Consider the following 18,259-nt stretch of genomic DNA (forward strand, 5'->3'; position numbering starts at 1 on the left):
TCCCCGACGTCCCCGGCGGCGTCACACACGGTGTGTCCCGCTCGCTGTCCCGCTCGCTGTGCTCGCTCGTCCGCCCGCCGCGCTGTCCCACTCGTCCGCTCGCTGTCCCACTCGTCCGCTCGCTGTGCCCGCTCGTCCGCTCGCTGTCCCACTCGTCCGCTCGCTGTCCCACTCGTCCGCTCGCTGTCCCACTCGCGGTCCCGCTCGCTGTCCCGCCTGCAGCTGTGCACTTCCTCTCCCACGTCCGTGACGGCGCAGCCTTCCCACGTGGGAAGTTCTCGCGCCCGTCTGCTACAGGCGACAGATGGCCGCCGCCGAAAGGTCAATGGTTTCCGGACAGCGGACAGATGTATATGGTGTTATTTCGACAACACAGCCGTCCAATGGTACCACTCAAGGCCGCGAGGGTCGCTATAAGTATTACATAAAGTTGCTCGCGCACACACACAGATCTAAGGTACATAGTTTGGTGCTCGATGGTAGGAGCCACTATTTTGGGCATTTCTGCATTATATTCCCTCCAATGCACTGGAGCCAAGATAGAGAGGAAATGAGGGTACACGAAAGACGTTCATATTGCCTATCTATTTCCGCCGTCAAAGAAGTCTTCTTGTCAGAATTGTGTGCATTGTGCATCCCGTATAACTGTTGGTAAATGGGCTCGCCTTACGATATTTTCTTACGGCTACGCATTTTCTCGAATGGACGCTGAAGTGACGAGTACCTACCTGCCTCTGTCTGCTTTCCACCAGCGCGGCGTCGATCAAGATCACGGTACGTGGGAACTGGGTAGGTAGCCTATTGACCCTATTCCTGGCGGGGGGGGGGGGGCCTCAGGAGCCCCCCCTGAGGTTTTTTGGTTATTTCTCCCAAACGCGTTGAGCTAGGAAGCTCAAATTTTCTGACTTTTCCTAAAAGGCTTCTACGCAACATGTCTGAAAATTTTGAGTTGATCTGACCTCAGGTCAGGTCACCAGAGGCGGTTCGGTGACCCTACCTCAGAAAAGTTTGCAATCACGCCAGAGCTAGAGTTTTTGACCGATCAATTTCTTCTCTTCAGGGTTTAGTTAGGGTACCAGTATGTGCAATTTGTATATCTCGGAATTTTGATATCGGTGACCTAAGGTCAGGTCAATTTCGCGACCTCCCCATTATAAGTCAATGGGGGAAAAATCAACTCCCTGTTTTTACCACTAAAACGGGTCGGAATGGCCCCATATACCATACATGACTTCATATACGATCAAACTTCACTACCTTGAGGTCTGTTTTGCTGTTGGGCAGCTGTGAGGTCATGTGACGTCATCAAAGGTCACCAAAGGTTTTTGGCCAATAACTCCGTACAGGAACAAGATACAGACGCGTGGATGGTCTCATTGTGTTCAGCTCGTCAAGACGCATCGAATGATATACATGATGACCTCGAGGTCACGTGACCTGAGGTCAACCTTTGACCTTGACCTTTCGAGGTCAACATATATATCATTCGATGCGGATTGACGAGAGGATCACGATGATGCCCTTAGTTTGTTCCTATCTTGACTAATTCGAAAGTTATTCGAGAAAAACTCTCTCCATATCTAGCGCCGCCATTTTGACTTTTTCGACCCCTGTGACGTCATCTTTGACCTGACCTGAAAATGACCTTAGTAAAAATTGTAGATCTTGGCCGTGCGTATCCGATGCCGTTTACCGCTTGTCGCTATCTTGCTTCGTTCTCGAGATCTCAGGGGGGGGGCCGAATCGGCCCCCCCCCCCCCGCCAGTTTCTTGTCCCGGCGGAGCCCGCCAGGAATAGGGTTAAGCGTTCAAGTTGGGGAACAAATAACACACGCTGTAGCATAAGGGCGCCCTTAACCGATCATTCTTATTTAATGTTTTCCTCCTTATTTCACAATGCGATCCATTGCATGGATCTTTTATTTATGCGGGCAGCGCAGCACCGTCGGCACAGGAAAGAAAGGCACTAACTAGCGCACAGAGGTGCAGCGCCAAACGGTGGCGCCGGGCGGGACTCGGCCCCGCTGCGGCTCACCTCCGGCACCCACCCCGGGGTGCGGCGCACGGCGGGTGGCGCCGGGCGGGACTCTGTCCCGCTGCGGCTCACCTCCGGCGCCCACCCCGGGGTGCGGCGCACGGCGAGCGGCGGAAGGATGTGAGAGCTGGGAGCTGGGCCGGCGACCCTCCTCGGCGCGCGCTAAACCGTCGGTGAAACCCGCCAGGGAGAACAGCCGCGTCCGGTGGAGAGCGGCGCGGACACCGCAGACCTGGCCGAGGGCAGAGACCTGGCGGGAGACCCAGATACCTACATACCTGGCGGACCTCAGAGACCTGGTGGAGCCACTGTGACCCGGCCGAGGTCAGAGACCTGGCAGAGGTCCTGAGACCTTTGGGAGCCCTATGCAACCTGGTGGAAACCAAGAGACTGAGAATTTGTGGTGGCCAGAGAAGAATGCTATATTTCTCTACTTTGTAGAGAGAAATACCACGGTCCAGAAGCCCTGTCGTAAGTGACAATTGATGAGGCAGAATTGAGCGCTACATATAGGTCGGTTGAATGTAGCAGCAGCGGTATGATATCATTTCGTTGACTTCCGCATAAATAACTTTTTGAAGGTTTGTTGCATGGTATTATGCAGTGCAGGGTGAGCATCACAGAAGAACGCCAATTTATTGCTAGGCACTTGTTGGTAAGTCTCCTTTTTTAGCGTGAAAAACAAAGTCTCTGGGCGGCCCCAGGTCAGCGGACACTGCCACCCCAGGCCAGCGGCCACTGTCCCAGGCCAGTGGCCACCGCCCCAGGCCAGCGGCCACTGCCCCAGGCCAGCGGCCACTGTCCCAGGCCAGTGGCCACCGCCCCAGTCCAGCGGCCACCGCCCCAGGCCAGCGGCCACTGTCCCAGGCCAGCGGACACTGCCGGTTCGGGCCGTCCGTCAGCCGTTGACCCCGGTCGGTCCGGCGGCGGCTCGTCCGGCCGTTCCCACATATACGGCACCCGTGGCGGCGGCCGGCGGGCCGTACCTATACCGGCCGTCTTTGTCGAGCAGCGCCGGAGCGGAACTGAGGCTGGGGGGATCCGTGCTATCGTAAGTTATATCGGACGTGGCTGCGAAACTTCTCTCGGTACGAAACTTCTCTTGATCGGAAGAAAATCGGAGGGATGAAAAAGAAAGAGCGGCAAATCGGAGCTACGTTGTACGTAAGTTGTTTCGCAGCGTTTAAATGCCAGTTTTACTACGATTTAAATGCCAAGCAGATCAGCTGACCTCGTAGTACCATGTCGATAAGGTCGAATTCCCCATACGTCTATAGTGTAAAAGTGAACCTTATTGCAAATAGGCTGTCAGGGACATCTCCTCCTCTGTAAATTTGGAGGGATCATGTGTCGGCATTCCCATGTTCGTTTCGGAGTACATCTGTTCCATTTGGAGCCCGTCAGTTGGCGTCAAGAGTTGGCGCAGCGAGCGCCCCGAAGACTGCGTCTGCGCACGAAGCTTCGCGATGGAGGAGTATTTTGACGAAATCGCCCTCGCTGCAGAAGAAATAGAGGGACTTGTTGAGAAAGAGGAGGCCGCAGTGTGCCGACGACTTTAAATTGTACGCCAACGCCAAGACCAAGGCAATCAGGGGGCGCTCAGATGATCGGGAGGTTTCAATTGATCAGGGACCCACCAGGTGACCAGGGAACCCTCTGATAACCAGGGGTCCTTCCAGTAACCAGGGACTCCTTCAATAACCAGGGGCCCCTCAGTAAACGTGGGCCACTCAGGTTACTGCAAGAGACAGGAGTCCCTTATAACCAGGGACCGGCAAGGTCTCTCAGGTCCGTTTTTGACAAAGCTGTTATTGACGTCATATGCGAGCCCTTTGCCACCAGCAGAGGGCCCTTTCAAGCCTTTTTAGGGCCGTTTAACGTCTCTTGAGTTTCCTTTGAGGCTAAGGGCCTCTTCAGCAGCCGAGGGGTCTTTGAGGCCTTTTTGAGGGCCTCTTAACGTCAGCTGAGGACCGTTGGACGCCATCTGAGGACCGTTTGGTGCCTTCTGATGACCAGTAGATGCCAACTGAGGGCTCTCTGACACCAGCTGAGGGCACGCTGACACCAACTGGGGGCCTCCTGACACCAGCTAAGGACGCTTTTATATTTGACACGAGCTCAGGGCCCTTTGACGCCCTTTGAGACCTTCTGAGGTCCATTTGACGCCAGCAGAGGACCCTTTGGGGTCATATGAGGGCCCTTTGCTGCCTTCTAAGCGGCCTTTGAGGCTTTTTGAGGGCCACTTGACGCCACCTGAGGACCGTTGCGGTTGGACTCCAGTTACGGACCGTTTGAGGCCTTCTGATGGCCATTTTGCGCCAACTGAGGGCCCTCTGACACTAGCTAGGGGCCCTCTGACACCAGATAAGGGCCCTTTAAGGCCTTCTGAAGTCCGGTTAACGCTAGCGGAGGGCCTTTTGAGGCCAAATGAGGGCCTTTTGAGACCTTATAAGGGCTCCTTGAGACTTTTGAGGGCCGCGTGACGGCATCTGAGGACCGTTGTACTCCAGCTGACGACCGTTTGAGGCCTTCAGATGGACTTTTGGCGCCAGCTGAGGAGGGCTCACTGACACCAGCTGGGGGCCCTCTGACACAAGCTAAGGACTCTTTAAGGCCTTCGGAGGGTCGTTTGACGCGAGCTCAGGGCCCTCTGACGCAGGTTTAGGGCCCTTTGACGCCCTTTAAGGTCTTCTGAGGTAGGTTTAACGTTGGCTGAGAGCCCTTTGAACCCATCTGAGGGCCCTTTGAGGCCATCTTGTGGCCCTTCATTTGGCCATCTGAGGGCCCTTTGACACCAGATGAGGGCCATTTGACGCTAACCGAGGGCCCTTCGAGACCATCTGAGGACCCGGTGACCCCATCTGTGGGCCCTTTGAGGTCTTTTGAGGGCCATTGAAATTTCACCACAATACCCCTGGCTGCGCTACTGGGCATTTATGGACTCGTATGGGCCTGCTGGGGAACGAGATGGGCCCTCCCGGTCTTTTCAATCATTATTTCAGTTCATTTTACATGGTCTTCGGCGGTCTAAAGATTAGGGGCCCCAACTCGAATGGGGGGAGGCCCGTGTGCCCTCTCCTGTGTGCGGCCTTGCCGACACTACACCGCTTCCCCTCCCTCCGCCATAAACGCACCGCTGCACTGTTAGGCGCCGACAAATACGGACCGGCGCCGCAACCGGCTCCCCCGCGGCCTGCCTCGCGTTGACATAGCCCTTCCCGAACACCAGTGTAACCCCCACGCGGCCTAGGTATCGCCGCGCCCACCTGTCCGCGGCGCGGCCTCTGATGGCGTATCGGATCATTGATGGTGCGATATATGTTTTGGTCAGATTTTCGCAATTAACGCGAAAAATTGCCCAAAACACATTTTAAATTTCAAAATTGAAAAAAGTGATTACAAAAATGACGTGAAAGTGACCGTTTTCAACGTGTAAATTTAAAACGCTCTAGCGCAGCCATTTTTGAAGAAATCGACTTCAAATTTTGCACACGTGTTCATCAACCATATTTGTTTAACATATATTTCGGTTTTGTGAAAATTTTGAAAATTTCTTATATTTTTCTCTTGAGAAAGAGGCAAAGCTTCGCTACGATCGGCCTTCCGATCGACCGAGAAGATTCGTAAAGTTAGTTCGTATCTTCACCATTTGCGATACAACTTGCGTATCTACTTAGCCTACGATGTGATGGATCCCTCCAATATCTGTTCCGATTCAACTTACGTTTGATCGCAACTGCGAGGTGCCTTGCGATCACATGGATCCCCCCAGCTGAGTATCCCGCGGCGGGCCCGCCGCCCAGCCGCCCCCCCCCCCCTCCCGCGGGCTGCGGTGGACTCAGTGTCTCACCTGCCCCCCCCCCCCCCTGTCCCCGGTCGGCGCGGGAAGTACCTCACTGAGCTAATGAGTCATCTTATGACGTCAGCGCACTCAGCGATTCACTTGTGAGCGCGGACGGGAGTCTGTTCGGTCCGAGTCTGCCAGACTCGCTGCAGTCTGGAGTCAGTGCGGTATGAGTGCTAGTCTGACTGGAGTCTGGAGTCAGTGCGGTATGAGCGTTAGTCTGACTGGAGTCTGGAGTCGGTGCGGTATGAGTGTGTTAGTCTGACTGGAGTATGGAGTCTGTGCGGTTTGAGTGTTAGTCTGACTGGAGAATGGAGTCAATGCGGTATGAGTGTGTTAGTCTGACTGGAGTCTGCAGTCTGTGGTGGCGCGCGCTGATCGAGGGGAGGTTGCGGCCGCCACTGCGGGGTGTCGGGCCGTCTCTGACCGTCGGACCGTCTCTGAGACGGCCCCGCTGCCGGAATGGCCGGGTGTCTGGTGCGGGGCAGCCAGAGCGGAGCTGGGGAGGGTCGCGGCCCGGCCCGGCCCGGCCCGCGGCGGCGGAGCCAGCTTTTTCTGCCGGTCCCGGCCGAGCGGTGACCAAGGTCAGTTCAGCCGGGACGGCACCGGGCCGGCAGGTGTCGGACCGGATGGCCGGACAGGGGGTATGGCTCCCGGACAGACGGCAGGAGCCCGGACAGGGGGTATGGCTCCCGGACAGACGGCCGGAGCCCGGACAGGGGGGGGGGCGTGACTTCCGGACAGACGGCAGGAGCCCGGACAGCGGGTATGGCTCCCGGACAGACGACGGCCGAACGGCCGGACAGGGGAGGGAGGGGGCAGTTGTAACTCGGCCAGGTGGCGGACAGGGAAGAGGGCAGATCTGACTCGAACAGGTCCCACTCGAACATTCAGCTGATAAAATGTCAGGCTCGAACTATGAATATCATGATGATGCTATTATCATAATCTGAGATCATGAATAGAAACGTTTACTCGTGGCTAGACAGTATCTACTGAGCCCGCATTCCTGTAGCTTACCGTGCTAACGACGGATCAAACAGATGTGTAACTGTGGTTCCACCGAACCCAGGCCATTGTTAGGAAGAACAGCGAGCGACGAGTCGACAGCTGCACGGCGCCACGCCTCTGCAGAGCGCCGGCGCTCGTCACCCGCTAGTCACACAATCGACCGTATGTGCCCTTTTTATTTACTGTCTGGTTAGCCTTGTGGCTTAGAATTCCGGAGGCGTGCCTTGGCCTTGGTCCACAGCGCCGCTCCCCGCTGCTCCACAGCGCCGCCCCCGCCGCTCCCCGCCGCTCCACAGCGCCGCGCTCCCCGCCGCTCTCCGCCGCTCCACAGCACCGCTCTCCGCCGCTCCACAGCGTCGCTCTCCGCCGCTCCACAGCGCCGCTCTCCCCCGCTCTTCGCCGCTCCCCGCCGCTCCCGCCGCTCCACAGCGCCGCTCCTCGCCGCCGATCAGCTGACCGCCGTCATGCTGCAGTTACAGACGCTACTATATAGTCCCCTCTTTACGGAGACTGGAATGGAGTCACATTATTGGGAAACTGTGCAGCCGAGGTATGAGCATATATCACACGAATGTGTCACAGCAGAGGGCTGTTGACACCTCTCCGCACGGTGCCGCCCCACCCGGCGCCCGGCCCCCACACCTCCCGGCCAACCGGCACGGCGGATCTCTGCTCCGTCCGGCGGCTCTGCGGTATGGCGTTGTCTGGGTGTGGCGAGGTTCCAGTTGGTCTCGTCTCTGGGACACTCATAAAAGCCACCGGGCGCTGCGCTGACCGCTCACGCTGTGTGAGCAGCCTCAGAGCAGTCTCTGAGGACACGGTGGGTCGGGAGGCGCGCCGGCCCGGCTGCCGGCACACGCCGCCCCCGCCCGGTGCTCACTACTCGCGCCGAGCCCGGCCGGTGCTCACTACTCGCGCCCCCGGCCGTGAAGGTCGGTGCAGGTGGCCGCTCCGGTAGCTGTGGCGTCACGGTCTGGTCTCGGGTTCGATCGGTGGACGGTCGCGGACGGCCTTCTTGCAGCTCTGCTCTGTCCAGCTCTCCAACTAGTCCCGGCTCCCGCTCAGTACTATTATTCCAGCCTAGGAAGTTGCATTTATTGCTCCTGCAGTGCCCACCAGTTTCTCACGGATCGTCCGCACTCCGCCATGCGCGATGCCCGTGGCAGCACGATATAACACATGTCTGTGGCTGCATACCACAATTGGCAAGACGCTTTCAGGACACTGAGCAGTGCGCGCCGGTCTCGGGGCGTTTGCAGGTTGTTGGGTGGCAGCTGTGTTGGAAGGATTCGTCGAGACACACGCTGGGTGTTCTCATGAGCAGGTGCTGTTTGTTCCGGTGGCGCTGCCTCCCGACCCGGCCCCGGGCCGCCGTCACCGGCACCGGGCGCCCGCGCCGTGAAACGCTGCATTTCCGGCGGCAAGAGCCGATCCGCGCCCACCCAGCCGACCCCGCCTGACCTGTATGGTATGGAGGCGTCTGACCTGAATTACTCTGTCTGGTCATGTCCGACAGTGCCGAGCCGATCTCTCTGAATTCTGCCGCGAGTTTCTCACCTTGTCTAACGCTGTATGTTCCACCTGTTACCAGCGCTTTTGGCCCTTTTGAGCCCTATCCGACCCACCTGCAGTCCTGTTAGCGGGTCATGTGACCCGGCTGACCCCAGAGAGTGTCAGCTAGGTTAGAGCGACGGTGGGGCGCGCAGGGTGGCGGCCCTGGCCCGTTACACCAGCGGGCTCCGTCGAGTCACTCCCCCCCCCCCCACACCGCCGTGGGTTCATCCGACTGTGCACCCGGCCAAGTGCCGCTCCACGGACCGGTTTGCTGCGCTGCACCCACCGCTTTCATTTTCGTTGGGTAATTGAGCCTCACGGGCGCCAGGTGGATGCTGGCAATCCCCGTATGACACTAGCTGCCACCTTCGCTTATGCAGATGAGATGCCAGACAGCAGCTCATCTGCATACTTGAGTGTTTCGTCTAGAGCAGAACCTTTGGTCTCGAGCTGAAAATAAGTTATAATTAGCGGAACTATTGAAAAAAGACAAGCGTGCAATGCACCCTTAAAGTTAGCTTTTCTTTAGGTACAATTATCTTGTCTTTGTATATGCACAAAAATGACTCGCATCATTGTTTTTAACAGTCTATTTTATACCTTAAAAGCGCAGAAATGCCTACGTTAGATAGTTATGAAGTCTCGTGCCAGGCGAAAAAAAAATGACAGGACAAACTGTAGGTAACCAAGAAGTACAGCTCACGATTCCCGCAGATGGGGCGGAAAACTGGCCGCTGCCCGTGCCGCTCCCGATCTGACAAGGTCGCCGCCGATTTTCCGCGGCTCGGCTGGCGACTGCTGCAGGCGTGTTGGCGTGTGCCGAGAATGGCGCCGAGCACCGGGCGACCAGAGACCGGCACCGCAGCGCGATCCGAAGGACAGGCGCGGCTCGGCCGCCGCCCGACTCACTGCGCCTGCGGACTCCGTGCCGGAGACGGGGGCGGGCGACACTACACGGCACCACACAACACTACAAGGGACCACACGGCACCGCATGGCACCACACGGGATCTCACGGCACCACACGGCCGGCACCGCTGGCCGGGGCGCGGTGCGGGGTAGGCCGTCAGGAATGAGGAATGGAATGCCGACTGTGGCCGGCTGCTCGTCGCGGAGGCTGCACAAACGCTGGAACAAACGACGGCCAATGTCCATCCAAGCTGTGACCGACAGAGTGCCGGCCGAAACTCGTCCGAGGTCGGCTGCGGGCTCTGATTGCAGCAGAGATACGCTGCACGTGCTTTCGTGCAGTGCACGCCGACTGTTTACTCTTCCTGAGGTCACCTGGAAGTGGTTCACTGTGGTTAGCACCTACTTACGCTAAAGACAGTGATTACGCTGTCGAACATGTAATTCAAGGATGTCTGTCAACGTGGCCAGCTGTCAGTAAAAAAAAACTCAAAATATTCGCATCATTTCCTAACGAGTATGGCCTGTATTCCAGCCGATTAACATCAGTAAAGCATGACACCTTTGACGTGATGCTGCATCAGGCGCCTCTTCCTCTCCCTTTCACTCTCCTCCCCCGTCCCCGGATGGTTCCGTCACACAGCTGGCACAGATCCCACTGCGCCACTAGAGCACTTCACGGATAGGCTTTTTAGGATCCGGCCCGGCCCATATCCGGCAAGTCATATCCAGATCCGCCCATTATCCGCCTTTCTTTGAATATCAGAATCCGGCCCACCCATGGCCCGTATTGCAGCCAAACTTCCAAAAAATATCCGTAATAATCCGTTTCACCAATAACTGGTTTCACCCAAAACTGGACTAACAAATTCAATCTAAGGGACCAGACAGCCATACATCTCATAGACCATCATGGTTCCAAAAACCATGCATACACTGCATACATTATCCACTTGAAGACAAGTCTTGTGACAAGTGAGTGTCATAAAATGACGCCTATTACTTTAATCAAACCTCTGCTGCCGCTTAACACATTAGGTTAATTTTTAACTTCAATGTTGAATGTTAAAATTTTGATCCGTTTTGATCCGGGTTCAACCTTCAATTCCCAAATCCGGCCCGCCCATATCCGTTCTTTTTTAACAAATTTAGAATCCAATCCTATCCGGTCCGCGGATTTATCCGTGGATAACGGATTTATCCGGCCCATGAAGTGCTCTATGCGCCACTATACAGGAAACGGCATATACCTACCTTCCCGGGAGGCAGTTCACGACCGTCACAGACTGAGAGTGCTGTCAGTCCGGTCTCCGACCGGGGCGTGGCCCGGTCTGTGTCCGGACTGGGTCCGGTCTGTGTCTGTCTGTTTCCGTCCGGTGTCCGCTCTGTGTCTGTCTGTGTCCGGTCTGTGTCCGCTCTGTGTCCGCTCTGTGTCTGTCTGTGTCTGGTCTGGGTCCGCGGTCTGTGTCCGTATGTGTCCGGACTGGGTCCGGTCTGTGTCTGCCTGTGTCCACTCTGTGTCCGCTCTGTGTCCGGTCTGTGTCTGCCTGTGTCCGGTCTGTGTCCGCTCTGTGTCCGGTGTGTGTCCGTCTGTGTCCGGTCTGTGTCCGTCTGTGTCCGGTCTGTGTCCGCTCTGTGTCCGGTCCGGTGTCCGGACTGGGTCCGGTCTGTGTCCGTATGTGTCCGGACTGGGTCCGGTCTGTGTCTGTCTGTGTCCGTCTGTGTCTGCCTGTGTCTGCCTGTGTCCGCTCTGTGTCCGGTCCGGTGTCCGGACTGGGTCCGGTCTGTGTCTGCCTGTGTCCAGTCTGTGTCCGCTCTGTGTCCGGTCTGTGTCTGCCTGTGTCCACTCTGTGTCCGCTCTGTGTCCGGTCTGTGTCTGCCTGTGTCCGGTCTGTGTCCGCTTTGTGTCCGGTGTGTGTCCGTCTGTATCCGGTCTGTGTCCGCTCTGTGTCCGGTGTGTGTCCGTCTGTGTCCGGTCTGTGTCCGCTCTGTGTCCGTTTGCAGGCGGAGGGTCTGTATATACGGCTCCAAGTCGCGCGGCTCGAACGCCGTCGACCACACGCCCCACGGCCAATAGCGGTGTCATGAGAGCGCCCGCGGTCCGCCGCGGCCCGGACCACACGGTAGCTCCTGTGCTGTGGGCGCCGCGGGCCGGTACCGTGCCGGCAGTCCCTCCTCGGCCTCTCCTCCCCCGCCCCATGTCCCATCCGTGAATCCATTGATCATCTGAAACTATGACCGCTTAGAGACTCAAAGATAATTGTCTCATTTGTTTTCATCGAAATAAACGTAATTTGCAGATGTTTCATATCACAGCTCACTTTCTTTTTACATGCGAGCAAGTAAATATACCTAAAGTATGTACGTACAAGCCTCTCGAACCCTAGCCTTTCGGCGTCGGTAAAGTAGCTCTCCCGGCAAAGAGTGCACGTCTGGGCACGACTGGCCTTTGGCCGGTGTCTGGCCGTCTCGGTGGCTGACGCGGCTGCAGTGGCAGTGGCAGTTCCCTGTGCAGGGCCGGTGAGCGGCCGGAAGCACCGTTACTGGGTGTGGGAGCGCGCAGCTGTCCCGGGACCGCCGCCTGTGGAGCCGCGACTCGTGCGTCAGACCGCTCCTCCACCGAGTCACAACCGCGGGGTGGGCGCGCAGTGCGGAGCCTGCCGGGGGAGCTGACACAATACACCGCTTCATGTGGCGTCTGGTGGGATCCACAGGGCCCGACTAGATCCGCGAGCATAGGATTAGGTGACTACAGCTGCAGATTTTATATGAGCATATACCGGAATATACCGGAATTAAAAAGACCAGCTAGAGGATGCGTGTGATCTGCACCCGCGGCGTAGAGCTATGTGCGGCACATTTTATTACATGGCTGATATAGGTATAACCAGGGTGTGGGATAATTTTGACCGTTAACCGCAATTTTCGCATTCAATTTCCTTCTGAACGATTACATATTTTTGTTAATGACACCATGACAACGGGAAATAATAAGCCGTGCGTGTCCATATCTTTTATCAATTTTCTTCTCATCGGTGACATACCTATGTATTTAGCACATTTATTAGCGAGTTACGGTGGGCAATGTAATGCATAAAGTGAAATAGGTGTGGGGTAGGGGAAATAGAAAAATACCTAATCTGTGACGCCCTTGTCGCCTTCGGTCAAATACATACCTCAACAAGTACCTATTATATTGTCCTCGGCTACGCGCCTCGGTCCTCGGACAATGAAGCATGTTGGTGATCTTCGCCCTCGGGCTACAGTGACGGCACATCGGGCTATATCCTTACTTTTGATCGCTTCGGCCCATCCAGTGTTCATACAATGTCGCATGGTCTTCCAATTGAAAAAAACATTCCGCTTGTGCTGTTTTGGTCATATCTATCGCCGAACTTCTTTGTGTTCTGTTCCACAGTGCAGTCGACCGCACAGAGTTGGTTGCACCGGCTGTTGCGGAAATGCTGGGTGTTTTTGCGTCTTCGGTAGCGACTGATTCACCACACTTTTCATTAGCGGGCTTATAAGCCCAGTGCTTAGATGCTTATCAAAGACTGGTGTAGGTTTGTTTTTTTCCATCGGAAGCGGATGTGAATTTAGTAGCTACGTTTTTCTCTGAGAGAATGTTAAATACGCTGCTCACCGCTCAGCATACCGGAACATTTCAACCCCTACCAAAGAATATGACTTATGAGCACGCGTGTCGTAACCGGAACTCAATGAAATGCCACAGAATAGACATGCATCTTTTTGACATGGAGCATGTTCAATATCTATAATGTCTTTCGCGTTCAAACCTAAACTTTCTTCACTGGAAACTTCCTATTCCAGTGAAGCTACATAGATATGGATTGGAAACGGACTTTTACTTACAAAACACCATGAATGACAATGCGAGAGACAAAGGAACTATATCGATGCCACGATTCGGCAGGGCCTCGACCTCGGTGGTCAAGTCCAAGTTTGAAGTTCTTATTGGCTGTTGTCAGGTTCACTGAAAACAGTCCAGCAGCATGGACCAGTGAAATTTGTAGATACGCGATGCGCTCTCAAACACTTTCAAGGCGAGATCTGACATAGATTGCACCGGATAGGATTTGAACGGAACAAGGGTTAGATGAGCCGTATAGATCACATCAGTCTGTGACTGGACGGACGGAACCAGACGGGACAGACAGACTGGTGTTACTGGACGGACGGAACCAGACGGGACAGACAGACTGGTGTTACTGGACGGACTGAATCAGACGGGACAGACAGACTGGTGTTACTGGACGGACGGAACCAGACGGGACAGACAGACTGGCTCAGACTGGACGGACGGAACCAGACGGGACAGACAGACTGGCTGAGACTGGACGGACGGAACCAGACGGGACAGACAGGCTGGCTGTTACTGGACGGACGGAACCAGACGGGACAGACAGGCTGGCTCAGACAATGGGACGGACGGCCCCGATGTGCGGTAGGTCCTCCAGTTTCACCAGTCATTATACCACTGACCACAGAGAAAACGACACAGTGATGGGACAGACGGGTGATTTTCCACATTTCGATATCCTGAGAGTGTGTCTAATTTGGTTCCCACCGCCCAGCGTTACCAATACCGTGCGACCAGTGACCGTGTCACATGCGAGACTGTAAAGATGATAGCATAGTCGTAAGCTAGCACGAGATGTCACGAGCCTTGTGCGCAGCCATGCTGAGGCAGTCGGTCGGCTGACGCAGGACGCGGTCTGTCTGTTATGAATGCCTGCGAACTACTGTTATATTGGTCGATGGCGTCAAAGCCTTGCTAGCCGTTACCGTTCTGGATTCCGGTCGGACAAAGCCGTGCTGGCTGCCGGCCCCCACCGTCCGGGAACCAGGGATCCGGAAGGTCGCCAGACGACCCCTGTCGGTCCGCACCGGCCGTACAGCCCCTGCTGGCCGTCACCGGCCGTATGTATGTTCAGCCCCTGCACTGGCTGTCACCGCGGTCGGACAAGCCCTGGGCCTGGCCGTCACCGGCCGGGGTCGGTGGTCGGTCCGCCGACCATGGTTTGCGCGTGCACGGCGCGATTTGAGGTGAACTAATTGCCTTCGCTCCGGCCGCATGACGAGCGGCGCCCAAGGTTTGGTTCACTCCAAGGCTACCGTTACCAGGTGCCGTGACGCCATTGACCAAACCCACAACCCTGTGCGCTATATCCTCAGTCTGATTCGATGGCTTCCTGTTGAACTTACGGTCATGTCCCCAGAACTAAAAGTTAAAACATTCAACAAATGTTTGGACTATATTCATGTCACGACGCCATAGATTATAATCCAATGACGCTATGTTGCGTTTGACAGAGCGTTCAAAACAAAACAAAAGCCCCATGAAAATAGCGCAAAGTGAGAACTGATGCAGTGTATATAAAGACGAACCGTATCTTAATCTGTTGAGTACTTGAGCAAGCAGCATAATACAAGCGTAATACACAAGTTTTAATGACCGGATCTCCTTGAAATCACCAATATAGAAAAGGGTAAATATTTATTCGTTGGCATTCGTTGCTATTCGATAATATAAAAAAGGATGAATTTTCGGTCACAGACTTTCTTCTGATCTAACTATGTCTTTGAAGTACAATGAAAACAAGATTCCTAGCGAACACATCTGCAAATAAAAGTTTCTTTGCCCTAAGCGTTTTCATTGTACTTCAAAAACATAGTTAGATCAGAAGAAGGTCCGTGACCGAAAATTCATTACTTTTTTATATTATCGAATAGCAACGAATACCAACGAATAACTATTTACCTTTTTCTATATTGGTGATTTCAAGGAGATCCGGTCATTAAAACTTGTGAAAGACGAACCGTGTCCAATTAAATAAACAGCGCACGCTTGGACTGCAGATACGTATACCGTGCCGACCAGCCATATGATTGGCGGCCCCTATCATCCCTCTCCCTAGATCTGACGGAGAGTCTGACTCTGGGACTGGGTGGCCCTCTGGGTCCTGTCTGACCCCCTGTCACTGTCCCTGCTGTGGCCCACAGAGCGCCTCACACGCGGGCCCGTACCTGGCTCACAGTGTCTGACACCCCATCCCTGTTGTCGCCCACAGAGCGCCTCACACGCGGGCCCGTACCTGGCTCACAGTGTCTGACACCCCATCCCTGCTGTCGCCCACAGAGCGCCTCACACGCGGGCCTGTACGGGGTGGACCTGGAGCCGGACCCGCGCTACCAGCGCTGCTGCTCCAACATCTTCCGTCCGGGCCGCGTGCTGCGCGACTGCTGCCTGGGCCTGGTGGTGCTGCTCGTCATCGCCGCCGTCATCGGCGCCATGTTCCTGCTCGTCTTCTTCGTGCTCAAAGGTGCGCCACTCCGCTGTACCGGCGGACGGTGGACGGTAGTCGGTGGTCGGTGGTCGGTGGACGGTAGTCGGTGGTCGGTGGGTGGCGGGCGGTGGATGGTGGACGGTGGCTAGTGACTAGTGATTCGCGGTCGACGGCTACTGGTTGTGCTGTTGCGTACCGGTGATGTGCCGTGCTGTCCGTTGTCGACTGTGCTGTGCTGCATGTTGCTGACCGGTGCTGTTGTTGATCGATGCTGTGTTGTTGTCGACTGTGCTGTGCTGCAGTTGCTGACCGGTGCTGTTGTTGATCGATGCTGTGCTGTTGTTGATCGATGCTGTGTTGTTGTCGACTGTGATGTGTTGTTGTCGGCTGTGCTATACTGTTGCTGACCGATGCTATGTTGTTGTCGACTGACTGCAGTCTGCCGTACAAAGACCAAACAATTACGCTAGGGTGACCTCTTACTTGAGGTAATTGACCTCTGACCTGACGTAATCGTGTTTCCCTTTGTGCGGCTATACACAGTAACAATGCAGCAACAATACAGCAGCTGCGTTGTTGCTGATAGGCGCTGTGTTATTGTCGACTGTTAGGTAGTTGTCGAGTGTGCTGTATTGTTGCTGACTGGCGCTGTGTTGTTGTTTGTGACTGTGGTGTGGTTGTCGACTGTGCTGTACTGTTGCTGATCGGTGCTGTGTTTTTGTTGCTGACCGGTGCTGTGCTGTTGTTGCTGTCCGGTGCCGTTGCCGACCGGTGTTGTTGCTGATTGTGCTGTACCTACTGTCTCTGACAGTGCTGCTGCTGTTGCTGACCGGTGTTGTTACTGCTGACTGCTATGATATCTCTGACTGTGCTGCTGCTGTTGCTGACCGGTGTTGTTACTGACTGCTGTACTGTCTCTGACTGTGCTGCTGCTGTTGCTGACCGGTGTTGTTGCTGATTGCTGTACTGTCTCTGACTGTGCTGCTGCTGATGCTGACTGCTGTGCTGTCTCTGACTGTGCTGCTGCTGTTGCCGACTGGTGTTGTTGCTGACTGCTGTACTGTATCTGACTGTGCTGCTGCTGTTGCTGACCGGTGTTGTTACTGACTGCTATGCTGTCTCTGACTGCTGCTGCTGTTGCTGACCGGTGTTGTTGCTGATTGCTGTGCTGCCTCTGACTGTGCTGCTGCTGTGGCTGACTGTGCTGTTGCTGACCGGTGTTGTGCTGTCGCAGATCTGACGCCCAGCGCCGAGTCGAGAGCGCCCAGCAACGCGTCTCAGAGCGGCTTGGACGGGCCGGAGCTCGATCAGAAGTCGCGCGGCAGGGGCGGTAGGTGCCAAATGTACCGCCCAGTGGCGGCCGCGGGTGCCATTTCTACCGTCGGCAGGTGTTGTACGTGTATGTATGTAGCGTGCGAGTGTGATATGTATCGGCGAGCGGCCGTGGCCAGAGTGCAGCGGCGCGGTCCGCGGAGGCGCCGGGCAGAGACCGGGGGTTGAATATGTATCAGGTGGTCATGGCTGCCTGTCGTCAATCGGCCGGCCTTCATTGATGGTATGCTAACGCTGCTCGGCGGAAAACCGGTACCAATGCGGCGGGCAGCAGCGAGTAGAGATTCAGTTACTTGAAGCACTGAATACTGAACGGTGAACAAAACCCGGTGATTTGTTATACGCATTTACTGACTGCTTCGCTCGGCTGGTTTGCAGGTCGACGTGAGGATGAGATCAACATCAACGACATTTACGGAGCCAATGACGTCGACTGGGACGATTTGGAGGACCACGGTAGGTGTGCAGACACAGTCTGAGACTGTGACACTGTGACACTGTGACACTGAGCACACCACAGACGGTAGCACAGGCCACGGTAGGTGAGACGGACACACTGTGACACTGTGCACGCCTGACGCCACAGACGGTAGCACAGGCCACGGTAAGTGTGACCTGTGCACCGGCTACCACGGGCGATATAATTGCCTGATTAGGATGACTTGCTACGCTTGTCGAAACATTGGTGCCTCAACGTGGACACTAACGTGACTACGATATCTAGTTATATCCCGCGCCAGGATGTAGCTTCCAGCCAACTTCGCCAAAGTCGGTGAAGGGCCTTTTTTACCACAGCCGATTATTTGGATTAGAGAAAGCTAGAAAGATGCAATGAAATTAATCGATAGCCTTCTATTCCTAAGGTCTCTACTAAGAATTTAATGCGAGCCCGTATAAGCTGAATTGCGATTCCGGCCAAAGATGGTCTTAAGAAGTAGGTCACAGGTCAAAGGTCAATGGTCATTTGTGTCAGTGTCATGACATTTTCAGGGTAGTTGTAAAATTGATCAATTCAAGGGTACTGAAAGTTTCGTTGCGATCGACTGTTTTTGCGCGAGCTATTCGCGAAAAACCAAAAGGGGTTCGTCCCGTTCGCCCCCTCAAGTGTTAGGGTTATAACTCAATCAATCGATTGTTAGAGGTCAGCTTATAAAATGTTTTCATGTGAAGGTCATGACCTGACCGAAGAAGGTCATGCTGCATATCAACCAAGGTATATAAACGAGCTGAACACATTCCAGCTGTTTGATAAACCAACAAACGATTG

General features: G+C 55.2%; 1 protein-coding gene across 1 annotated transcript in view; it reads left to right on the forward strand.

Moving 5' to 3' along the window:
• Positions 1-18,259, forward strand: part of LOC122377586 (SCO-spondin-like) — a 52,506-nt gene that overhangs the window by 11,058 nt on the left and 23,189 nt on the right. Inside the window, exons 2-4 of the mRNA XM_043357791.1 lie at positions 15,513-15,696; positions 16,895-16,990; positions 17,371-17,448. Coding sequence (XP_043213726.1) covers positions 15,513-15,696; positions 16,895-16,990; positions 17,371-17,448 — 358 coding nt within the window. The remainder of the gene's footprint in view (positions 1-15,512; positions 15,697-16,894; positions 16,991-17,370; positions 17,449-18,259) is intronic.

This window comes from Amphibalanus amphitrite, unplaced genomic scaffold (assembly GCF_019059575.1).
Source record: "Amphibalanus amphitrite isolate SeventyFive unplaced genomic scaffold, NRLGWU_Aamphi_draft 000006F_arrow, whole genome shotgun sequence".
Lineage (NCBI taxonomy): Eukaryota > Metazoa > Arthropoda > Thecostraca > Balanomorpha > Balanidae > Amphibalanus > Amphibalanus amphitrite.